The 19,095-nt window shown below is 36.4% G+C and overlaps 4 protein-coding genes across 8 annotated transcripts; 1 reads left to right on the top strand and 3 right to left on the bottom strand.

Moving 5' to 3' along the window:
• Positions 1 to 3,302: 3,302 nt before the first annotated feature.
• On the bottom strand, positions 3,303 to 8,519 carry LOC137030331 (protein C19orf12 homolog). 2 transcript variants are annotated; one of them, XM_067400580.1, is made up of 4 exons: positions 8,215 to 8,519; positions 7,568 to 7,749; positions 5,614 to 5,813; positions 3,303 to 5,047 (listed from the first exon to the last, which is right to left on the bottom strand). In XM_067400580.1, the coding sequence occupies exons 1-4, from the start codon at positions 8,349 to 8,351 to the stop codon at positions 5,042 to 5,044; spliced, it is 525 nt and encodes a 174-aa protein (XP_067256681.1). In that variant the 5' UTR covers positions 8,352 to 8,519; the 3' UTR covers positions 3,303 to 5,041. The 2 variants fall into 2 exon arrangements, with proteins under 2 accessions (XP_067256681.1, XP_067256680.1); XM_067400579.1 differs by having other exon boundaries at positions 3,303 to 5,813.
• A 2,016-nt stretch (positions 8,520 to 10,535) lies between these two features.
• Positions 10,536 to 11,933, bottom strand: zgc:101715 (Protein C19orf12 homolog-like). 2 transcript variants are annotated; one of them, XM_067400632.1, is made up of 3 exons: positions 11,827 to 11,918; positions 11,442 to 11,610; positions 10,536 to 11,328 (listed from the first exon to the last, which is right to left on the bottom strand). In XM_067400632.1, the coding sequence occupies exons 2-3, from the start codon at positions 11,599 to 11,601 to the stop codon at positions 11,063 to 11,065; spliced, it is 426 nt and encodes a 141-aa protein (XP_067256733.1). In that variant the 5' UTR covers positions 11,602 to 11,610; positions 11,827 to 11,918; the 3' UTR covers positions 10,536 to 11,062. The 2 variants fall into 2 exon arrangements, with proteins under 2 accessions (XP_067256733.1, XP_067256732.1); XM_067400631.1 differs by having other exon boundaries at positions 11,442 to 11,933.
• A 199-nt stretch (positions 11,934 to 12,132) lies between these two features.
• si:ch211-260e23.8 (protein C19orf12 homolog) lies at positions 12,133 to 15,796 on the bottom strand. 2 transcript variants are annotated; one of them, XM_067402054.1, is made up of 4 exons: positions 15,363 to 15,796; positions 13,626 to 13,786; positions 12,994 to 13,171; positions 12,133 to 12,665 (listed from the first exon to the last, which is right to left on the bottom strand). In XM_067402054.1, exons 3-4 carry the CDS (start codon positions 13,151 to 13,153, stop codon positions 12,400 to 12,402), a joined length of 426 nt encoding a protein of 141 aa, XP_067258155.1. In that variant the 5' UTR covers positions 13,154 to 13,171; positions 13,626 to 13,786; positions 15,363 to 15,796; the 3' UTR covers positions 12,133 to 12,399. The 2 variants fall into 2 exon arrangements, with proteins under 2 accessions (XP_067258155.1, XP_067258157.1); XM_067402056.1 differs by lacking the exon at positions 15,363 to 15,796 and adding an exon at positions 14,218 to 14,327.
• si:ch211-260e23.9 (uncharacterized protein LOC555795 homolog) lies at positions 14,470 to 19,049 on the top strand. 2 transcript variants are annotated; one of them, XM_067402052.1, is made up of 4 exons: positions 14,470 to 14,594; positions 15,803 to 15,957; positions 17,757 to 17,892; positions 18,461 to 19,049. In XM_067402052.1, exons 2-4 carry the CDS (start codon positions 15,828 to 15,830, stop codon positions 18,684 to 18,686), a joined length of 492 nt encoding a protein of 163 aa, XP_067258153.1. In that variant the 5' UTR covers positions 14,470 to 14,594; positions 15,803 to 15,827; the 3' UTR covers positions 18,687 to 19,049. The 2 variants fall into 2 exon arrangements, with proteins under 2 accessions (XP_067258153.1, XP_067258154.1); XM_067402053.1 differs by having other exon boundaries at positions 14,481 to 14,594; positions 15,806 to 15,957.
• The last annotated feature ends 46 nt before the right edge of the window (positions 19,050 to 19,095 follow it).

Here is a 19,095-nt window from a genome sequence, read left to right as displayed (position 1 = left end):
TTTGATTTGACTTTACTATTTTAAATAGATTCGTCCTCATTCAGTTGTGTTGTCACAACACAAACATTTTACATAGATTCAAAAAATTCTTTTAATGTTAAAAAAAAAAACAATTTGCTTGTGTGGAACCACTGTCCATAATTAAATTAAGTAGGTTTAAAGGATAATTTTTTTGAGTGTAGACCACAAAAAGGTTCTATCTACAAAGTTGAACTTTAACTTGGTTCTATAAGGTTCTATCTGTGAGCCAATCAGCACTTCAAATGCACAGGATGACTAATGAGCCAAGACTGTTCAAATGTAAACATCCAGAAGAAGCCCATGATAGACTCATTTCCTTTATCATTTATTCACTTCCATTCTATCTATCTTAAATCTATTTTAAACTTAAAGTCCCCCTGTGGAGAAAATCAAGTTTTTAATGTTGTTCATATGTCTATGTGGTGTTTTTAATATGCTTTAAGACAAACCATGTGCAATAGCAGCTCTGAAACCCTGGACGAACCCTATGTGGTTCAGTCATGGAGTACCCCTACAGGCAGTGTCCAGAAGGACGGTGCTCTCGACTGATGCGTCTAACTCGGGTTGGGGCGCTCTTTGTGAGGGCAGACCACCCTTCGGCTTGTGGTCTCAGGAGCAGAGCCATCTGCACATCAACTGCCTCGAGATGCTGGCAGTGATTCGAGCCCTTCACTCCTTTCAGGCCTTCCTGACAAGACACCATGTCCTAGTCCAGTCAGACAGCATGACAGTGGTATCCTACATGAATCACCTGGGCGGCCTCTTGTCCAGCCGCCTTTGCGCACTGGCGAAGCGCCTCCTGGAATGGGCATTGCCAAGGTTGCAGTCTCTCAAAGTGACACACATAGAACGAACCTGCCAGCAGACATGCTATCTCGGAGCAATGTTCCCTCAGACGAGTGAATGCTCCACCCCCAGGTGGTTCTCATGATTTGGGAGATCTTCGCGAAGGCAGAGGTAGACCTCTTCGCCTCAAGACAACTCTCATTGCCCAGTTTATTTCTCGAAGGATGTAGATGAGGATGTAGATCCCTCAGGTCATCAGGCGAATTAGGGAAGACGAGCACAGAGTCCTCCTGGTGGCCCCGTTCTGGAGGAGCCAAGTTTGGTCCTCAGAGCTGTTCAGGCTTTCCACGAAAGCCCCTTGGCCTATTCCCCTGAGACAGGACCTCCTCTCTCAGGCAAACAGGACGATCTGGAACCCTCAGCCAGAACTCTGGGCTCTGCACCTATGGTCCCTCGATGGGAGCCTGTGAACCCATTACTGTTCTCTTAGGTAGACCCTGCTCGGTTCAACCGAATTCTCTATACCAATGCTAATACATAGCAAATAAATAGATTTTAATGAAAATGAAAAAGCTGACTAGTTAGTTAATGGTGCTAAACACCATTTCTCAGGCAAGTGCCCCGTCCACGAGACGCCTCTATGCCCAGAAGTGGTTGGTCTTTGTTGGCTGGTGCTCATCACGCAACGTTGATCCTGTGGAGTGGTGTATCTCAGATACTGTCCTTCTTCCTAGAGCGGTTGGACAGGGGCCTCACTCCTTCCACGCACAAGGTGTATGTAGCAGCCATTGCAGCGTTTCACGCTCCCATTGCTGGCCAATCAGTGGGTCGAAACAGCCTCTTTGTGCGTTTCTTGAGAGGTTCTAGGCGGTTGAACCCCCTTGTCCTCTCACTGTTCCCACCTGGGACCTTTTCACGGTCCTCAGAGCACTCAAAGGGCCCCCCTTTGAGCTGCTGCGGTCAGCTGACCTCAGGCCCCTGATGCTCAATATCACTCTGTTACTTGCATTAACATCTGTAACATAGTTCGTAAATATGGGAAGGAGGCGGGAACCGGCGAACATTCAACAAAAGTTTAATCTCAAAATAAACAAACAAAACGAAAGTAATGCCGGCAGACCCTCGCGGACGTCTGCCGGCCACACAAACATAATAAACCATAACATACAGTCCAGGCCTGGTCCTCTCTGGCCTCCACGGTCGTCGCTCCTCCATTTATGCTCCCGGAGCTCCTCCGTGAGAGACTCAAGGCCGGTGCGCCTCCCAGGTGATGTTTGTTATCACTTGCGTCACCGGTCTCGCGCCGTTCCCTCACGGCTCTCGCCCGCCCTGGTCGCCACATAATCGATTAAGCATGTTGGCAAATTGCCAACTCTGTGAGCCCTGCCTTTATAATCTGGATATCCCGACCTTACAAGCAGTAAGCAGTTACACTGCGCTATTGAAAAAGGCTTCAGCAGCGGGAAAAAGGAGACCTTTCCCCATCCGCAGTACTCGTTCCGTATCTCAGGGAACCGAGGTTACGTTAGTAACCGAGTTCGTTTTGCGCGTCAGTCTCTGATAAACCTGCGCTGTTTGACAGCTTCAGCTCGCGTTGCTCCAACGATAGCAAAGGGAGCATACTTTGATCGCTTTCTTTATATAATTTAATGACAGTTAAATAACATTTTCATCCTAAGAGAAACAACGCAAGTTGATGTTTAGTCACGGGTTTGATTTACTGACACACAGATCTGACTGTACATGAATCATTACATATCAGATCAGGCACTAAAATGAACACAGTTACTTACATGTTGTTGCGTTACTGTCCAGTCCAGGCACTGCATCATTTTTTGTAATCCTCAACGGCATGTGTATTGCTTGGTAGCTTGATCCGGTTTAGCACCACATAGGCCTATGTTACTACCTTTGCATGTCATGCGCGAATCAGTGGGCGGGGCTAAACAGGCAATGATAAAGTAGGCGTTGATCATCTTCTGCAGACGTGGTGCTTGCTGCCCCTTTGACGTCATAGATCCCCACTTTGAAAATCCTGTCGTTTGCTGGGTCTGGTGTCAATTAAAGCTTTTATTGGACTAATAAGGAAGTTTCCAGCTCTAAAACTTACAAGATATTCTTAAAATATGATGACCTCTAATATGTCAAAAGCTCAAGGAAAATTAGATTTCTCAGTTCATCACCCCTTTAAAAAGAGTAAGTGTAAATGGATTATTCCTACAGTTATGAAAGAATGCATATTGCACAGGGTGTAGCCTTAAAATAACATTTAACTATTTCACCATTTTTGTGAAAATAGTTGTTAAAATAGCTGTTCAAATAGCTAATCAATAAAGACTAGAGTCATTTAAGTCACTTTTATAGTGATTACTGTTCTCTTAGGTAGACCCTGCTCGGTTCAACCGAATTCTCTATACCAATGCTAATACATAGCAAATAAATAGATTTTAATGAAAATGAAAAAGCTGACTAGTTAGTTAATTAGTTAGTTTGTTTGTTTATTTGGTCATCCATCCAAAAAAAAAAAAAAAAAAATTTAAATTAAATTATACAATCCTTCAACATATCAAAGACAATGACAAAGACCAAAAGGGTCTAGGCTGAAGTCTAAACTTACGCCTAGCCCTCATACCATAAAACATTATGTCAAGAAGAAAACAAAGTCAAACATAATATACTTTACATTACCAAAAACAGAAGTTAAAACAGAATTAAATAAGGTTAATCATCTTCCCATTAGTTCACACATTTGTAATAATAATAATCCTATTAACTAATCATTTATTTGATTTTCTTATAATACTAATCCTTTATATTTTTCAATGACATTTGTACATTTTTTTTAAATAATTTTGCTGTATAACACCCTTTTAATTTCTCATCTAGACTATTCCACAAATTTACCCCTCTAACGGTAATACATGTACTTTTTTTCTTTGTTTTAACATTGTTTTTTTGAAAAATGCCTATTCCTCTGAGGTTATACCAACTCTCTCTGAGCTTGAATATCTCCTGGAGACTGTGAAGGAGCTTGTAGATGCCTTGTATGCATTGTAGATCACAACTGCTGTAATTAGGTCAACAAGGTCATGTATTTTCAAGGTATTTAGTTTTATAAATAATGGATTTGTTGATGCAAAATATTTTTCCTGATTTACAATTCTAATAGCCTTCTTTTGAAGGAAATAGATTGGATTAATATTAGATTTGTAATTATTCCCCCCAAATTTCTACACAATAACTAAGGTATGGCAGAATGAGATAATTGTACAATAAAAATAATGACTGATGATTTGCAAAGTTTTTCATTTTACACATTATAGCAATAGTTTTAGCAATTTTCATCTTTATAAAATGTATATGCATTTTCCAATTCAAATGTTCATCAATAAAGATCCCCAATAATTTATTGACAGATACCTTTTCAATTTCTAGATCGTTTATTTTAATTTTGACTTTTTTTAATTTTCCTATTGCCAAATATAATATATTTAGTTTTACTTATGTTCATTAATAGTTTGTTTATGTCAAACCATTTTTTTAATATCCTTAGCTCATTTTCAACAGTATTCAGGAGTTGCTCCAGATCTGTTCCTGAGCAGTAGAGGCTGGTATCATCAGCAAACAGAATACAATCTAGATTTTGTAAAACCTCACAGACATCATTTATGTACATTATGAATAATTTGGGTCCTAATACCGAACCTTATTCATTTGTACATATTGTAGCCTGTCACTGTACATATTTTCAGCCATGCATATGCAGTTCCTCTGACACCACATCTTTCCATTTTTTTCAATAGCAGTGCATGGTCAATGGTGTCAAAGGCCTTACTAAGATCTATAAATACCCCCACTGTATATTGCTTATCTTCTATTGCTGTTATTTTCTCCACCAGTTCCATGACTGCCATCGAAGTAGACCTACGTATTAGACCTTAATCCATATTGGTGATGATTTAGCAATTTATTTTTTTCTATAAATTTGTCAGGCCTTACCAAACAATTTTTCTAAAATTTTTGAAAGCTGACTCTGATTCAAGTCATAACTTCCCAAATTTCCCTATCCATGTTTTTAGAAAATAGATTTTGAAATGATTAGCGAAACAACATTATATTAATAGCAGATCTAAAAGGTTAGTCTACTAAAAGATTGTTCACCAAAAAATAAAATAAATTAAATAAATAAACACTGTCATCATTTACTTACTCTCATGTCATTCCAAAGACTTTCTTACTTCTTCAGAAACACAAAAGAAGATATTTCATGAAATGGCTCAGTGTTTTCTGTCCATACAATGCAAATCAATGGTAAATAAAACTGTTTGCTTACCAACGCTGTTATATTAGTAAATATATTCTTTTATGTTCCACAGAAGGAAGTCATACAGATTTGCAACAACATGAGGGTGAGCAAACAATGTATTATTCTTTTAACTGTACTGTAGTTGAAAGAATAGGGTGGCCTTGATTTCACATGTTGGAAAAGATTACCACTTAATTACTCAGAAGCAATTTACTAAATTGATTTGAGTATTTTAAACATTTTAAGGTTTACAGTGAAACTGTAAACTGGATTAAAATATTAAAACGGAACAATGCGGTAACACCTACAAGCATGTTTATAATAAAGGAAAAATAAAAGTAAACACAGATTTCAGAAACAGCACCTAGGCTACACTAAAAAAGCTCCAGGTAGACAAACTTGGCTTAGACTAAGCAGGCAACATTAACTCACTATTTTTGTCCATACTGCACTTTGGCGCAAAGCTCGTTTATGGTAAAAGAGATTAAAGTAGTACGCACTTGCATCTGCAGGGAGGAACTACCCATTACTAGAAAAATGAGTTGATCCACGTCAACCCAATCCAGATTGCCCAGTACTGCCATGACCTCAGAGTACAGTTTCTTCTTCTGTTGAGGAGACATCTCCATTATGATCTGAGAGAGAGGCTGGAATTTGTCATTAGTCATCAACCATCCCACAGCACCTCCCAGAGCACCACCTACAAAAGACGATAGAAGATCAGGAGAAAGAAACAAAATGCTAAAGATGCACTATGTTCACTAAATGAACCATCCATAAGTATTAACCAATAAAATCAACTCTCGCTCTTTTTTTTTTTACTTGATATTTTATGTTGATCACACTAAATGGTCTAAATGTTGTACTGTATTTACTAAATGTTTAACCCCCCACCCACATTTATACTGTACATGCTTTAATCAAACTTTATTAATCTTTCAACTAGGTTATTGTGTTTAGATTATTACAAAAAGGTATATGCTATTAAAGTTTTTAGCTAATAATTTGAATCTTTACATTTTCTGTTTTGATTTAAAATTTAAATTAAGTTTTAGTAATTTGTTATTTATTTTTGATGTGTATACCGTTTTATTTCAGTTTTAGTTTAAGAGCTTCTGCAGGGAGGAATCTCTCTCTATGGCTCTGCTTATTATAAAACGGATAGTTCCGGTCCTTGGTTCTGATTGGTTGAGGCGTTGTAGTACTTAGGTTACTTAAATGTACTTAGTTGAGTTTACTTAGAAAGCTTAATTAAACTGTTGGGTTTACATACTCTGTACTGTAGCTAGTTTTATCAATTCAAAATGATGAGTTAACTTACTTGCTAAATTTAAGGCAATTGGTTTCCTTAAGTTTTTTTAAGTAAACCCAACAGTTTAATTAAGCTTTCTAAGTAAACTCAACTAATTACATTTTACAGTGTACTTGAACTGGTATTTTTTCCTTTTTTTTTTTTTTCTTTATTTATTTTATTTTTTGGTCATTATTTTATTTATTGTATTTATTTTTTCCTTGTGCAATGTAAACCCATTTATATATGCAGTATCTTTTTGGATATCATGTTAAAAGTGTAATTGTTCTATGTTATGTCTTAATGTCTAATAATAAAAATAATAAAGAGTTCAATTTTACCTATAACTTTTTTTTATATATATATAAAAAATAAAGAAAAAAAACAAACAAACAAAAACGTCCCCACCATTTTTCAGCAGGGTGGATATTGTCCCTACCACTTTTTGAAACATCTTGCGGCATGGATGTAACTAATGCACATGAAACATCTCCAGCTGACTAACAAAGCATTTGTTTTTAAATAAGAGGTCATCTAGCGCTGGAAGGTGTTTTTGAACTCATTCAGAGCGTTCGTTGATGTTGCCGCTGTTAATCAGAGGCATGCAACTGTGCTCTCTTGGCGCTCGTGCTCAGTCCACACAGAAGAGCGCTTTATCAGTGAACGCAGGTTTTAATGACGGAGGGGTCGGTGAACTTAAAAAAGGGTGTGTACTGATGTTAATTCATGTTTGTAGTAGGAAGAGATGATCACACACTCATGTCCCACCCGTTACGCCACTGGTTGTAGTACTTTACAAACCTACACTACAAATGTGCATGGGTGAATATTAAAATAACTAATTTTATGGACTAACCGTTTTTATAAAAGCAATAAGCCCCGAGAAAGCCATGGTTTGCAGTGAATTTAGAACCACTAAATTGGGTTATTGCTTTATTTTAGTACATAAAGTTAATCTAGCTAAATAAATGAGAAATACTGACTTGGCAAAAGTAAATTAAGTTTATGGTTTCAGTAAAAGTTTAACGGTAAACCCAGCAACAAAGGCAACTTCGGAGAACACAATTAATTGTTTATAAATTATATTATACACCACCCTGTGGTTAAGAAATGCAGTAGGTTAAAGTTTGTGGATGACAAGAAATCAAATACACAATGCATACCAATAAATATACCGGGTGGACCTCCGATTAGCCCCCCTAAAAGAGCCCCTCCGCCCGCGACAGCAGCTCCTTGGGCTGAGTGCTGTAGTGCTGCTGCAATCTGCTGGTTCTCTGATATTTCACAGCAGAGCCCCATTATATCGTCTATTTGACGCATCATTGTGTTGTGTGAAAAACACTGCCTGTGGAGGAGAAACTTTATCAAAGAGCTGTCTATTCTCAAATGTAGCAGGATTTAAACTGCTCAGAGTCTCATAGCCCTATATAAACTATGGTTTGTATCAAACAAACAGCCTGTTACCTCTACAACTGAATGATTTTATTATGCCAAGGTGATAAATCGTCTCTTACCTGCTAATATTGTCTCATATAGTGAGCAACTAAATTATTAGGCCTTTGCTAACTGCGTTTAATGTGCCCCTAACTAATTACAGAGACATTTCAAACCAGTTGGCATAGCATAAAAAAACCGACAATGTTGCTGGCCTTAAAAAAGGCTGCTTTTCAAGCTTTTTAATGCATGTTTTTGAAGGATTGGATATCAGTCTGTTTATGTAGATATTCATCTGTAAAGTTATCTGTTTAACGTGTTAGCCTAGTGCACGCGCATAATTAATTAATTCATTTTTTTCTTCACACAGTCTTACCTCTGGCTTTTCGCGTTTTTCTTCCTCTTCTTTTCGTTTTCTTCTTCCTTGCGCACCAGATAATTTATGAGGTCGTTTTGACATATCGCCAATTTGCCCCTCGGTGATAGCACGCGCACGCATCCAGCACAAGCCATTAAACAGAAAGTAAACAAATTGGCACACGGGGCCTGGGTCTCACCTCGCTCCGGCCATCCTTCTTCCAGGTGTCAATCAATTGAGGGCGGGTGCAGTAAATGCCCTTATTTTGGATTTTTATATAATACAAATTATTAATTCTAATTTGAAGTTTAGTTTGCTAAAGATATCAGAAGTTTGGTTATGTTTGTAACTTTTTTTTTGTTTGTTTGTATCCCTTGGCCTCTTTGGCGCCCCCTAGCGAGATTGCGCCCTTAGCATTTGCCTATACTGCCTATTTCAGTGAATCTCAACCTTTTTTGAGTAATGGACCCCTGTCATATTTGGAACCATCCTCAAGGACCCTAGAATAAAATTGCCTCATTGGTATCATTAATGCCTTTATGGCGACCAAATACAATCAAGTATAATTTACTACTATGTTAGCTGACTTGTTCTATATTTAGTCATTTCGTCAGTTATATTATACATATCTTCTTTTATGGGAACATGTCAAATAACAAAATATTAAAAAATTCATATTCAGAAATTTTATAAGGACCCCCTGGCATTATGTAAAGCACCCATGTCCCCATTTTTTAAAAAGGCTTATAAATCATTCAGAATGAGTTTTTGTGAGAAAGTAAAAATGTGCACAGTTTTCTGTGATGGGTAGGTTTAGGGGGATAGGGTTGGAGTAGGATGACTGAAAATACGGTTTGTACAGTATAAAAACTATTACACCTATGTCCCCACAATTCACAAAAACAAACGTGTGTGTGTGTGTGTGTGTGTGTGTGTGTGTGTGTGTGTGTGTGTGTAAAAATAGGCTATATATGGAAAGTTTTCTGTAATGGGTAGGTTTAGGGGATAAAATAAACAGTTTGTATAGTATAAAAGTCATTATGTGTTGCCATGATGTATCTATCCTTCCATCAATCCATCCATTCCCCAAACCACTTATCCTCAATAAGGTTGCAGGCAATGAAAGACATTTAGCATTTAACCCTTTGATGCATAACATGGGTCAAAAATGACCCGGCTGAGTTTTTATTTGCTATATCTTTGCAAGAAATGAATTTCATCATTCAGTATTCCACAAATCCTCATTTTAATTTTTTTTTCTTACTTTTTGAATAAAAACCTTTTTTGTATCACTACCCTTCTAATGTGCAACATGGGTCAAAAATGACCCGTATTCATTTCCTATGTAATTTCAATCATGGTTGAGTGTTTCTTTGCTGAATCTTTAAAAGACATGTATTTTATCATTCATTTATTCCAGCTATTCCTTAAATATCTTGTTATTGATTGTCAAAAATCATTATGTTCATTTTTTTCTTTTTTACTTTATTAACAAACACAGTTTTTGTATGTCTACATAAATTTTACACACATTGGTCAAAAATGACCCGTATTCATTTCCTATGTAATTTCAATCATTACTGAGTGTTTCTTTGCTGAATCTTTGAAAGAAATGTATTCTGTAATTTATTTATTCCAGGTATTCATTAAATATCTTGTTTTTGATTTTCACAAATCATAGCTTTTGTATTTCTACATCAATTTTACACAAATGGGTCAAAAATGACCCATATTAGAAACCATTGCAAATTTTTGCAAGTAGGAACATATTTACTGCAGACAACTATTCATCCGAACCATTCAATCAAAAACAAGATATTTAAAGAATACCTGGAATAAATGAATGATAAAATATATTTCAAAGATTCAGCAAAGAAACACTCAACCATGATTGAAATTACATAGGAAATTAATACGGGTCATTTTTGACCCATGTTGCGCATTAGAAGGGGTTTTCATAGCTTGCACATGAAAGTTAAATGGGGAATTTGTTCTAAAAATTACAGATTGACCAAATGTTACACTTCATCTTAAAAAGACTGACTTCTTTCTTGTTTGTTTTTGCTCAGAATGGATTATTTTAGGAATTGTTCACTTTAATGCTACATCTCTGTTTTGGAGGCTATCTCACATTTTAACAAAAAGCCACCCACCACACATTACAACTATCAGTCTATTCAAGAAATCATAAACTGATTTTGATTACATTGGTTTTCCACTGTTATAGCCTATATTATCGTAGTTAGTAACACTACAGTTGTAAACATTTGTATCAATAGGCCAAAAGAAACAAATGTCTGGTCTGATTTTTTAAGGAATTTTACCTTTTTCTTTTCTCTATATGTTGCACCTATTTGGCTTGGGATAAAAAGATATACACATGTACACAATCATCATTATGCATTTTATATTCAACATGCAATGACACCTAAATTACACATTTTGCATTGTGACAATTTTAATAAATGACCTACATGGTCATGTGTATTTACGTGATTGCGTATTGTGTGTTAGTAGTTATAGTATGACATTTGTCAAAAATGTAAACTGTCTGACCAAAAACATGTAGGACTGGACCTATAATACAAAGTTCTACTTTGCCATAGTGACATCCTTTATAGTGTTTTATTAAAATTTCACATGTGACATAAAGAATGTTAACTAGCAACAAATAGTTAACTCCCAAACACTAGTTCTGTCACAAATAGCCCAGTGTTTTAACCATTCTTGGTCTCTCACATGATCCCGTCATACAGTCTCTGCCATCAGAAGATATTTTGAACCAGTCAACTTGCTAACAAAATGCCAGCAGTCATTATTTTAAATGCAATAATTAACTTAAAAGGGTAACTAAATGAAGTGAAATTCAATCTTCATACCGCACTTCAGCTTTGAGCTGGGTTTTAGTATAACTGAGTATAGCAGCCAGAACCTGCTCATGTAGAGAGGCATTCCCATTAACTTGAGCAATTAATTGAGCGAGGTCAGTCCATTTCAGTGTACCCACTATGGTCATGATATCAGAGTACAGTTTCTCCTGCTGTGTAGGAGCCAGCTCCATGAGGATCTCAGGAAGTGGTCTGAACTGGCCACTTGTCATCCATCCTCCCAGCGCACCCCCCAAAGCAGCACCTTTAATCAATATAAAGAAATAAAATTATAATATAGCACCATCTTGTGGTTAATAACTTAACTAGACGTTTGTGGGTTGCAAAAAAAAATAAAAAAATCATGGATAAACATACCAACAGCTATACCAGCTGGACCTCCGAGCAGACCTCCAACAAAAGCACCTCCACCAGCAACTGCAGCTCCTTTCGCTGAGCTTGTAAATGCTGCTTTTATCTTCTTATTTGCGGAGATTTCACAGCAAAGTTTCATAATATCATCTTTTCGATTTGTCATTTTGACGTTCTGAAAATTGAAATAAACAACGATGCACACATGTATAAAGGAAGAGGAAAAACTGCCAATGAAACACAATTCTTTAATCATTTCTCGTTTTTTGAGGCCTCGCTACTCTTCATGTTTGAGAAAATAAGATCGACGAACTGTAATTTTAAAAAAAAATCACCAGTCGGTCTACTTAAAAACTGCATTTCTGATTTTACTAAACAAGATTTTTCTTACCCGAGTGTCTTTCGAGCAGGAGTTTTTAACTCGAGCAGAAGTTTACTTTCGGTATCATATTCATTGTGTAATATAGCCTACATGCACTTCCGCGCTCTACAAATGTCTCTGCGCTTAAACATTTGAATTTAGTTCACTGAATTTAGTCAGGTGGAGACTATATAGATAGCCTGTTTTTGATAAACTATTATAGAGCATAAAATTAACCTGTCATGAAAAGTAGCTTTACAAAAATCTAGCTGGGGATTAAAAAACAAAACTTAAAAACATAGCCTACAACATAGGCTATTATTTCACATAATCTGTTGAATTAATTTTCAGTTCGATAAAAACATAAAACACTACTAATCCATCACAGAGATATTTATTAGAGAATATATAGCCACAGAAACAACATGTGCTTTGTTAGAGTATAACCCAGAAATAGCTCATTTTCTTTATACTGTTTAAATGGCATTATAAAAAATATATATAGAAACATAACAATGGGTACAAAAGCAACAGGAGTATCTAATATAACCAAACAGGACTAGGACTTAGTAACACTGGCTGGTGACATTAACCCTCTGGTGGTCATTTTTCATACTGCACTTCGGCCTTGAGCTCTCTCTTGGCATAAGTGAGTATAGCAGCAAGCACTTGTTCTTGCAGAGTGGCACTGCCCATAACCAGAGCAACGAGGCTAGCGACGTCTGTCCAGTCCAGAGTGCCCAATGCAGCCATGACATCAGAGTACAGTTTCTCCTTATATTTAGGAGGCAGCTCCATGATGATCTCAGGAAGAGGTTTGAAATAGCCACTGGTCATCCAAGTTCCCAAGAGACTTCCCAAAGTACCACCTAGTAATATATGAAGAGGTTCATAGCAGAATATGATTCATTTATAGCTCTGTTTGTATTGTAAAGGTATTAAAGCTCCACTTAGCTTAATAGTGTTAAACCTAAAAAAAATTATAACTTTAATGTAAAAATTTCAAGGCTAAAGGATAAAAATTAAATAAACTTGTGTGTGTGTGTATGTGTGTGTGTGTAGATAGATATAGCTATAAACAATATAAACTGTAGCTATATAAACTGCTCTATTAAAGATAATAACACCACCCCACACCCGATGATGAAAGTAAATGAAAGTTCATGGATTGCATGGGAAACAGAGGCATGATCCTACCGACAGCTATACCGGCTGGGCCTCCAACTATTCCCCCCACAAAAGCACCTCCACCCGCCGCTGCGGCGCCCTTTCCAGAGCTCTTCACTGCTGCTTTCATCTTCCTGCTGGCCGAGACCTCACAGCAAAGCTGCATCACATCATCCACGCGCCCGCTCATTGTGGTGTCAAGAGAAACCTTGAAATGAACACTAATAGATCATTTTCCCTTTTACACACAAAACTAAAACACGTCATGTTGATACGCAAATAAGTTGCCAGTTCGTGCATCATTTTAGAATAACTAGGCTACTATTTTAAATGAATTCATGATAGCAAATTGTATTACGGACAGTATATATTTAGGTAGCTATAGGCTATTTCACATTCTGCAATCGAAGTCGAACGATGGAAAAATAGAAACTACTAGGGCCTACTAGGGACAATTGTGAGATATTCGACATTATGGATTACACAATATAATCTTTAAAAACTAAAATTATTATTAATAGCCTATTTTAAAACATAAAACAAATGATAGCAAATCTATCCATTGACTACACTATTATAATACATTTAGGCCTATTGATATGATAAAATAAATAAATAAACTAGCTATACGTTATTAAAAAACTAGTTTTTAAAGAGCTTACCTTTTGTTCTTTAATAAAGAGGAGCTAGCAGGCGCCTGTTACAGTCACTTTGGGTGAAATCAGTGTGGGATTGCTCAAGTTACTTGCACAATTCTGCAGTCTGCTCATCTGATGTGGAGCCGGTTGACTTGTAGGTCGTCTCGCTTTAATTTGTGTTATTTCTATGACAATATTAATATGAACACATGAGGCATCTCACACGAAGATAATTCATACAATAGCCTATAGCTTAGTTTAGACATCCGAATGATTACTCTATAAATTTCATTTGAAAATGTAATCATGCCGTGATGTTTATCATAAGGTGGGTCTTTTCTGACATTTTGAGATTACAGATAGGTTAAACGAGTAAAAAAAAAAAAAAAAAAAAAACTGTCTCAGGTTATCCAAAAGACTGTCCCACGCTGTTTTAACCTCTAGGGGGCCACATTGTCACACCACCCTTCAAGGTGACGCAAGTTATGTTTAGATAGATAGACAGATAGATAGTAATTGGTTGAAACAACTGCTCTGTAGTACATAACTTCACACTAATTTTCAGGATATTATAGGCTATTAGTTGAGACAGTGCAAAAGAAAAAGAATTACAGACTTTGAAAATGTCTTTCCCACTCTGAGTGTTATAAGTGTGCATTATGCAGCACCATGGTCAGTCAATTTGACTTCCAATCAGCATCTGCGTCTTTGAGGTTCGGTGTTTTTCTTTAGTATTGTAGGTTATAGGAAAGCCTATCTGTGAACACCTGTGAGACCTCCAGTATGTAAACAAGAACATCCTCTTGCACGAATACCATTGACTCGCCCCGTGGGTGGAGCTTGTGACGTCAGGTACAGTACAGTCAAGAACAAGGGGGAGGAGCCTCGAGAACATAAACAAGTCCAGACTACTCAGACGGGAGCGACTGCCACACAATTTAGATAAAGCAGAGGAATTAAGCTGCAAAAACTACTTTTCTGACAGCTAATAAGGTGAGAAAACTATACAGATTTTACCTCTGAAATGTCAAATTTGTGAATGTGTTTTGTTTCTTCGTATAGATAACTTCAGCTAAGTTAATTCTTTTGTATTTAAACGCTCAACTCTATTTGAACACTGTTTATTAGTTTAGCCCTTTTTGAAGAATAGTATAGCCTTGGCTACACAAAAACGAAAGCAGTTTGGATATTATTATTATTTTGTCCTTAATATAATTAATTTCATCGATAATCCGAAGAAACACTATGTTTTATTATTATTGTGTGAACTACTTAAGTAGCTGTAAAGAAACGTACAGTCAGCGCTTGACTGTAAACAAGTCTAGAACGCTTTACATGGTCAGGGGCCAGAGCTGCAGCTGATCACTCCTTCCTGTCCCACTTCACTGACGTAAACATCGTAAAAAAAGAACATTATTAGCAGTTAAGATATAACCTAATATATTAATATGGTTAAGAAACCAGCAATCGTTTTCTTTTGAAGGAGTTTAAAAATAAAAACAGTAAAACAAATATCATCATCGCTAAGCCTTTTGTATTTAATGTAATTGTATTTAAAAGGGTCTAAAGAGGTGCTACAATTAACCATTTATGAAATGTTATGCTGGTTTAAGTAAGTCATCTGGTGTGTGTGTGTGTGTGTGTGTAGGCCTACAAATAAGTTATCTTTGTAAAGCGGAGGTTATTCAAACCTGTAAAAATGTCAGTTCTGCATCTGTACAGTGGGCTCATAGAATTCAGTTTACAAAAACTCCTACTTGCCTTTAGCAGGGTAGGCCGACATGCCTTTACATATCTGATCTTGTACAGAAGTCTATTGATGATCTCACTCGTATATGAATTTAATCTAAAATAAAGCTAACATTAGAAAGGAATTCTAGACAATGTTAAAAATAAGTGATCTGTGGTAAGGAACACTATGTCTCAGTTCAACCAGCTGGTACATGCCAAGTGCTGAACAAGAACATGACCTTATATTTAATGTCACGCAAGGCTACAGTGTCTAATGTGACACCTGAAACATTCTGCACATTACTTCCCATCAACAGCTTATATTTAAACAGCAAGAGCAGATATTCGCATGCTAAATATGCTCATTACAATATCTTTTGAATTGCAAAGGGAAATGTTGCAATGGAGGTCGATTCCTCTAGAGGGCAACATAACTCCTTGTTGATATATATATTTTTTTTAACAAATAGCAGTCTGGCTAAGCCATAGCAGAAAATGATCAGCAGAATCCTTGCACAGCTGGTGGGAAGAGAAGAGAAGGACAGTGATGTTGCAGAAGAAACTGATAACTGTGCAAACCTCCTCGAGTTCGATGATGGAGAATGGGTTATCATAAATATACATGGTGAGTTATTTTGGTTATAATCTGCGGTTACTGATAAAAGTTAGCTGATTTTTACAGTTCAATAATTCTTAGGTTTATTAATGTAAATACACATCTTATCACACAAGTATGAGTCAGTATTTCCATTTCTTGCATCTGGGTGTGTTATAGTGGCTATATGGGGAGACTGGGGCAGTTCACTGAACATAAAAGCATGACAAGTTGTCACACTGTATGGGGCAATCTATCAAAAGTTAATATGCCGTTATTTCAGCTTATTTTAAATGTTTGGAAAAATAAAACCGTAAAACAGTTAATGAAAAATGCAAAAGTTAACATACAAAATATCAAACCATTAGTAAAGACATATTGTAATACATTAGTTATATAAACATGTATCATTTTAAAGAATATGTGACAAAAATAACCTTGTCCTGAGCAGTTAAAATCATTTAAAATTAACCAAACTATCTTGAATGTATGTTAGTGTGGTTTTGTGTTCAGTTGTCTATTCAACAGCTATAGCAAAACTATATAAAAGTTTTCTTTAAAATTCCACTGATAAAGAAACCACACATATAATTCTGATTTTAAAACTTATGCCCCCCAGTTTTACAGACAAGGCTTAAGCATAGTCCCAGACTAAAATGCATGTTTGTGCTGTTTTAAAGGGTTAGATCACCCAAAAATGACATTTCTGTCAGTAATTACTCACCCTCGTGTCATTCCACAAGACCTTTGTTCATCTTTAGAACACAAATTAAGATATTTTTGATGAAATCCCAGAGGTGTTTTTTTAATCTCCCATAGAAAGTAATGTAATAACCATCATTTAAAGTCCAGAAAAGTAGTAAAAACAGTTAAAATGGTCAACAATATTTTCTCTCCCATCTTTCTGCTACACTGTTACGTCCAGCACTTCCAGGTTCTAGTTCAGAAAGTCAGAAGATATTGTTGAATAAAGTCATTATTTATGTTTTGTTTTTGTGCACAAAAAGTATTTGTCACTTCATAATATTAAGGTTGAACCACTGTAGTCATGTTGACTATTTTAACAATATCTTTTACTACTTTAATGGACCTTGACAGAAGGTCTGGAGTCTATCGCAGCTTTCATTGGCCAAGGACCGCCCAAGAGGACATTTGACTGACATGTAATGCAACCAATCAGAGTTCGCTTTGTTCTGCATCATGTTTAGGGGCGTGAAAATGTAAAGATGCCCCTACAATAACAGACCGGCATGCATCTAATACATTTTTCATTCAAGAACGCTGTGCAAGTTTACTGCAACAAAGAAGTCTTGAACTTCACATACTTTTGAGAATCCAGTGTTTAGTTGATCCTGGTAAGCGTTCAGCGTTTTTGCAAATATTTTCTGATTAATCTATTTGTACAGTTCTAGTACAGTACTGACTATTGCCTTGACAGGCGGATTAATGTTATACCACCCCTCCCTACGTCAGTTTCAGTTGCAAACTCATGACACAACAGCGGTCACCAATGCTAGTAGGGAATTCTCTTTTTCTAAATTGCCGCTCGTCAAGTACAAGTACTGTTAATCTGACGATGCCCAACACCACTGGATCAGAGTGCTTTCAATCACTGCCTTATTTGCTGCCTTATTAAGGCCTGTATACCTTAATCTGACCCTGGTGACAACTATAGCCTCAGTATTCATTATTGTATAGCTTACTCATTGGGCCTGTGAGAGAAAAGGAAAATTGTCCTGTGAATTTAAGTGTTGACCCTGCTCTGAATTATCCCTAATTGGATAATTAGTAATGTTGTTGACTTGACGTAATTTATGCTTCCTGTGCAGAGAATCAGTCACTTGGCTCAGCTGACACAAACATTCTTGAGAACCTGTTAATTGAGCACCCCAGCATGTCTGTGTACCAGATGAGGCCCGATCAGGGAGAACTTGGTTCGGATGAAGAAACAGAGGACATGGCTAGGTAAGTTTAAAGACAATTACACATTTTCAGCTAGAATAATTTAGAATAGAATAATTTATTCAGCTGGAATAGAGATAATATTCATTATTTAGGTAACATAAAATGGCATGTTAGGTGTTTAATTGTTGATTAGATTGGTAATGCTTTTGAAAGAAGTCTCTTTTGCTCAACAAGGCTGCATTTATTGGATCATAAATACAGTAGAAATAGTAATATCGTGAAAATATTACAATTTAAAATAACCATTTTTTATTTTAATATATTAAAATATAACTTGATGTGAATAAGTTGAATTTTCAGCATCATTTCAAGTCTTCAGCGTCATGAATTTTCAGAAATCATTCTAATTTGCCGATTTGCTGTTTAAAAACATTTATTATCATTATAATGTTAAAAACGTTTACTGCTTCATATTTTGGTGGAAACTGATTTAAGCATTTATTTTTTTTTTTGTAACAATATTTTTAATTATCAGAAAAGAATATGATGTCGCACGGATATGTAACCTATATTTCCATGTTGTAACTGTGGTTATGTTGGCTTGTGATTTGTCAATCTACCCCTTTAGGCCTGTGCCAATCAGACGCAACGTTTCTTGGCGGTTAGCAGCATGGGGCAGCCCCTTGCCCTGCAGCACCATTCTGCTCTCAGTGCAGCGTGCCAGGGTCTATAATGGGCACAAAAAGCTGACCCGCGGCGCCCTCAACAGGCAAAACCTCGCAAGAACACGCTATTCACCTGAGCGCCATTATGGCTACTTCAAACAGCCCACTCAGCGCCTGTACAACTATTAAGAAAAATCAATGCTTCTGAAAGCACTGAACATACAGCATTTGATAAGTGAATAGTCATTTTAAGGGGGTATATTTGCAAATGATGACATGAAACCATTCCCCTGTAAGACTAGTATGGACTAAGAAAAATGTTTCTTTAAATGCAATGGGGTATTATTATCTTCAGGAAGAAGTCTCACTGACAGTCTGACACTGAAATAAGCATTTGTTACAAAATTACAAGTAATTTGCATTATTAGTCCTTTAGTACTTTAAAGTTTTTAAGCAATGTTATGTTTGTGTGCTTCTATTTTAGCTTAGCTGTGACTGGTGCATGTATAATAAGTGAAAGAAAAAAAAAAACATTGTTTGAAAATAATTCAGTATTGAAGACTGTACTGTACAAGGCATTTGTTTCATCAATATATTA

This window comes from Chanodichthys erythropterus, chromosome 11 (genome assembly GCF_024489055.1).
Source record: "Chanodichthys erythropterus isolate Z2021 chromosome 11, ASM2448905v1, whole genome shotgun sequence".
In the NCBI taxonomy this organism is placed as follows: Eukaryota; Metazoa; Chordata; class Actinopteri; order Cypriniformes; family Xenocyprididae; genus Chanodichthys; species Chanodichthys erythropterus.
This window is presented reverse-complemented; position numbering and strand designations above follow the sequence as displayed.

Excerpts from the sequence above, each read along its gene's own strand:
- LOC137030331 (XM_067400579.1), bottom strand. The coding sequence starts at position 8,351 with ATGGCTTGTGCTGGATGCGTGCGCGTGCTATCACCGAGGGGCAAATTG. Across the intron at positions 7,750-8,214 it reads AAAAACGCGAAAAGCCAGAG|GCAGTGTTTTTCACACAACA; the intron begins GTAAGACTGTGT and ends TCTCCTCCACAG. Across the intron at positions 5,814-7,567 it reads TCCACCCGGTATATTTATTG|GTGGTGCTCTGGGAGGTGCT; the intron begins GTATGCATTGTG and ends CGTCTTTTGTAG.
- zgc:101715 (XM_067400631.1), bottom strand. The coding sequence starts at position 11,691 with ATGATTAAAGAATTGTGTTTCATTGGCAGTTTTTCCTCTTCCTTTATA. Across the intron at positions 11,329-11,441 it reads TCCAGCTGGTATAGCTGTTG|GTGCTGCTTTGGGGGGTGCG; the intron begins GTATGTTTATCC and ends TATTGATTAAAG.
- si:ch211-260e23.8 (XM_067402054.1), bottom strand. The coding sequence starts at position 13,153 with ATGAGCGGGCGCGTGGATGATGTGATGCAGCTTTGCTGTGAGGTCTCG. Across the intron at positions 12,666-12,993 it reads CCCAGCCGGTATAGCTGTCG|GTGGTACTTTGGGAAGTCTC; the intron begins GTAGGATCATGC and ends ATATATTACTAG.
- si:ch211-260e23.9 (XM_067402052.1), top strand. The coding sequence starts at position 15,828 with ATGATCAGCAGAATCCTTGCACAGCTGGTGGGAAGAGAAGAGAAGGAC. Across the intron at positions 15,958-17,756 it reads GGTTATCATAAATATACATG|AGAATCAGTCACTTGGCTCA; the intron begins GTGAGTTATTTT and ends CTTCCTGTGCAG. Across the intron at positions 17,893-18,460 it reads GAAACAGAGGACATGGCTAG|GCCTGTGCCAATCAGACGCA; the intron begins GTAAGTTTAAAG and ends CTACCCCTTTAG.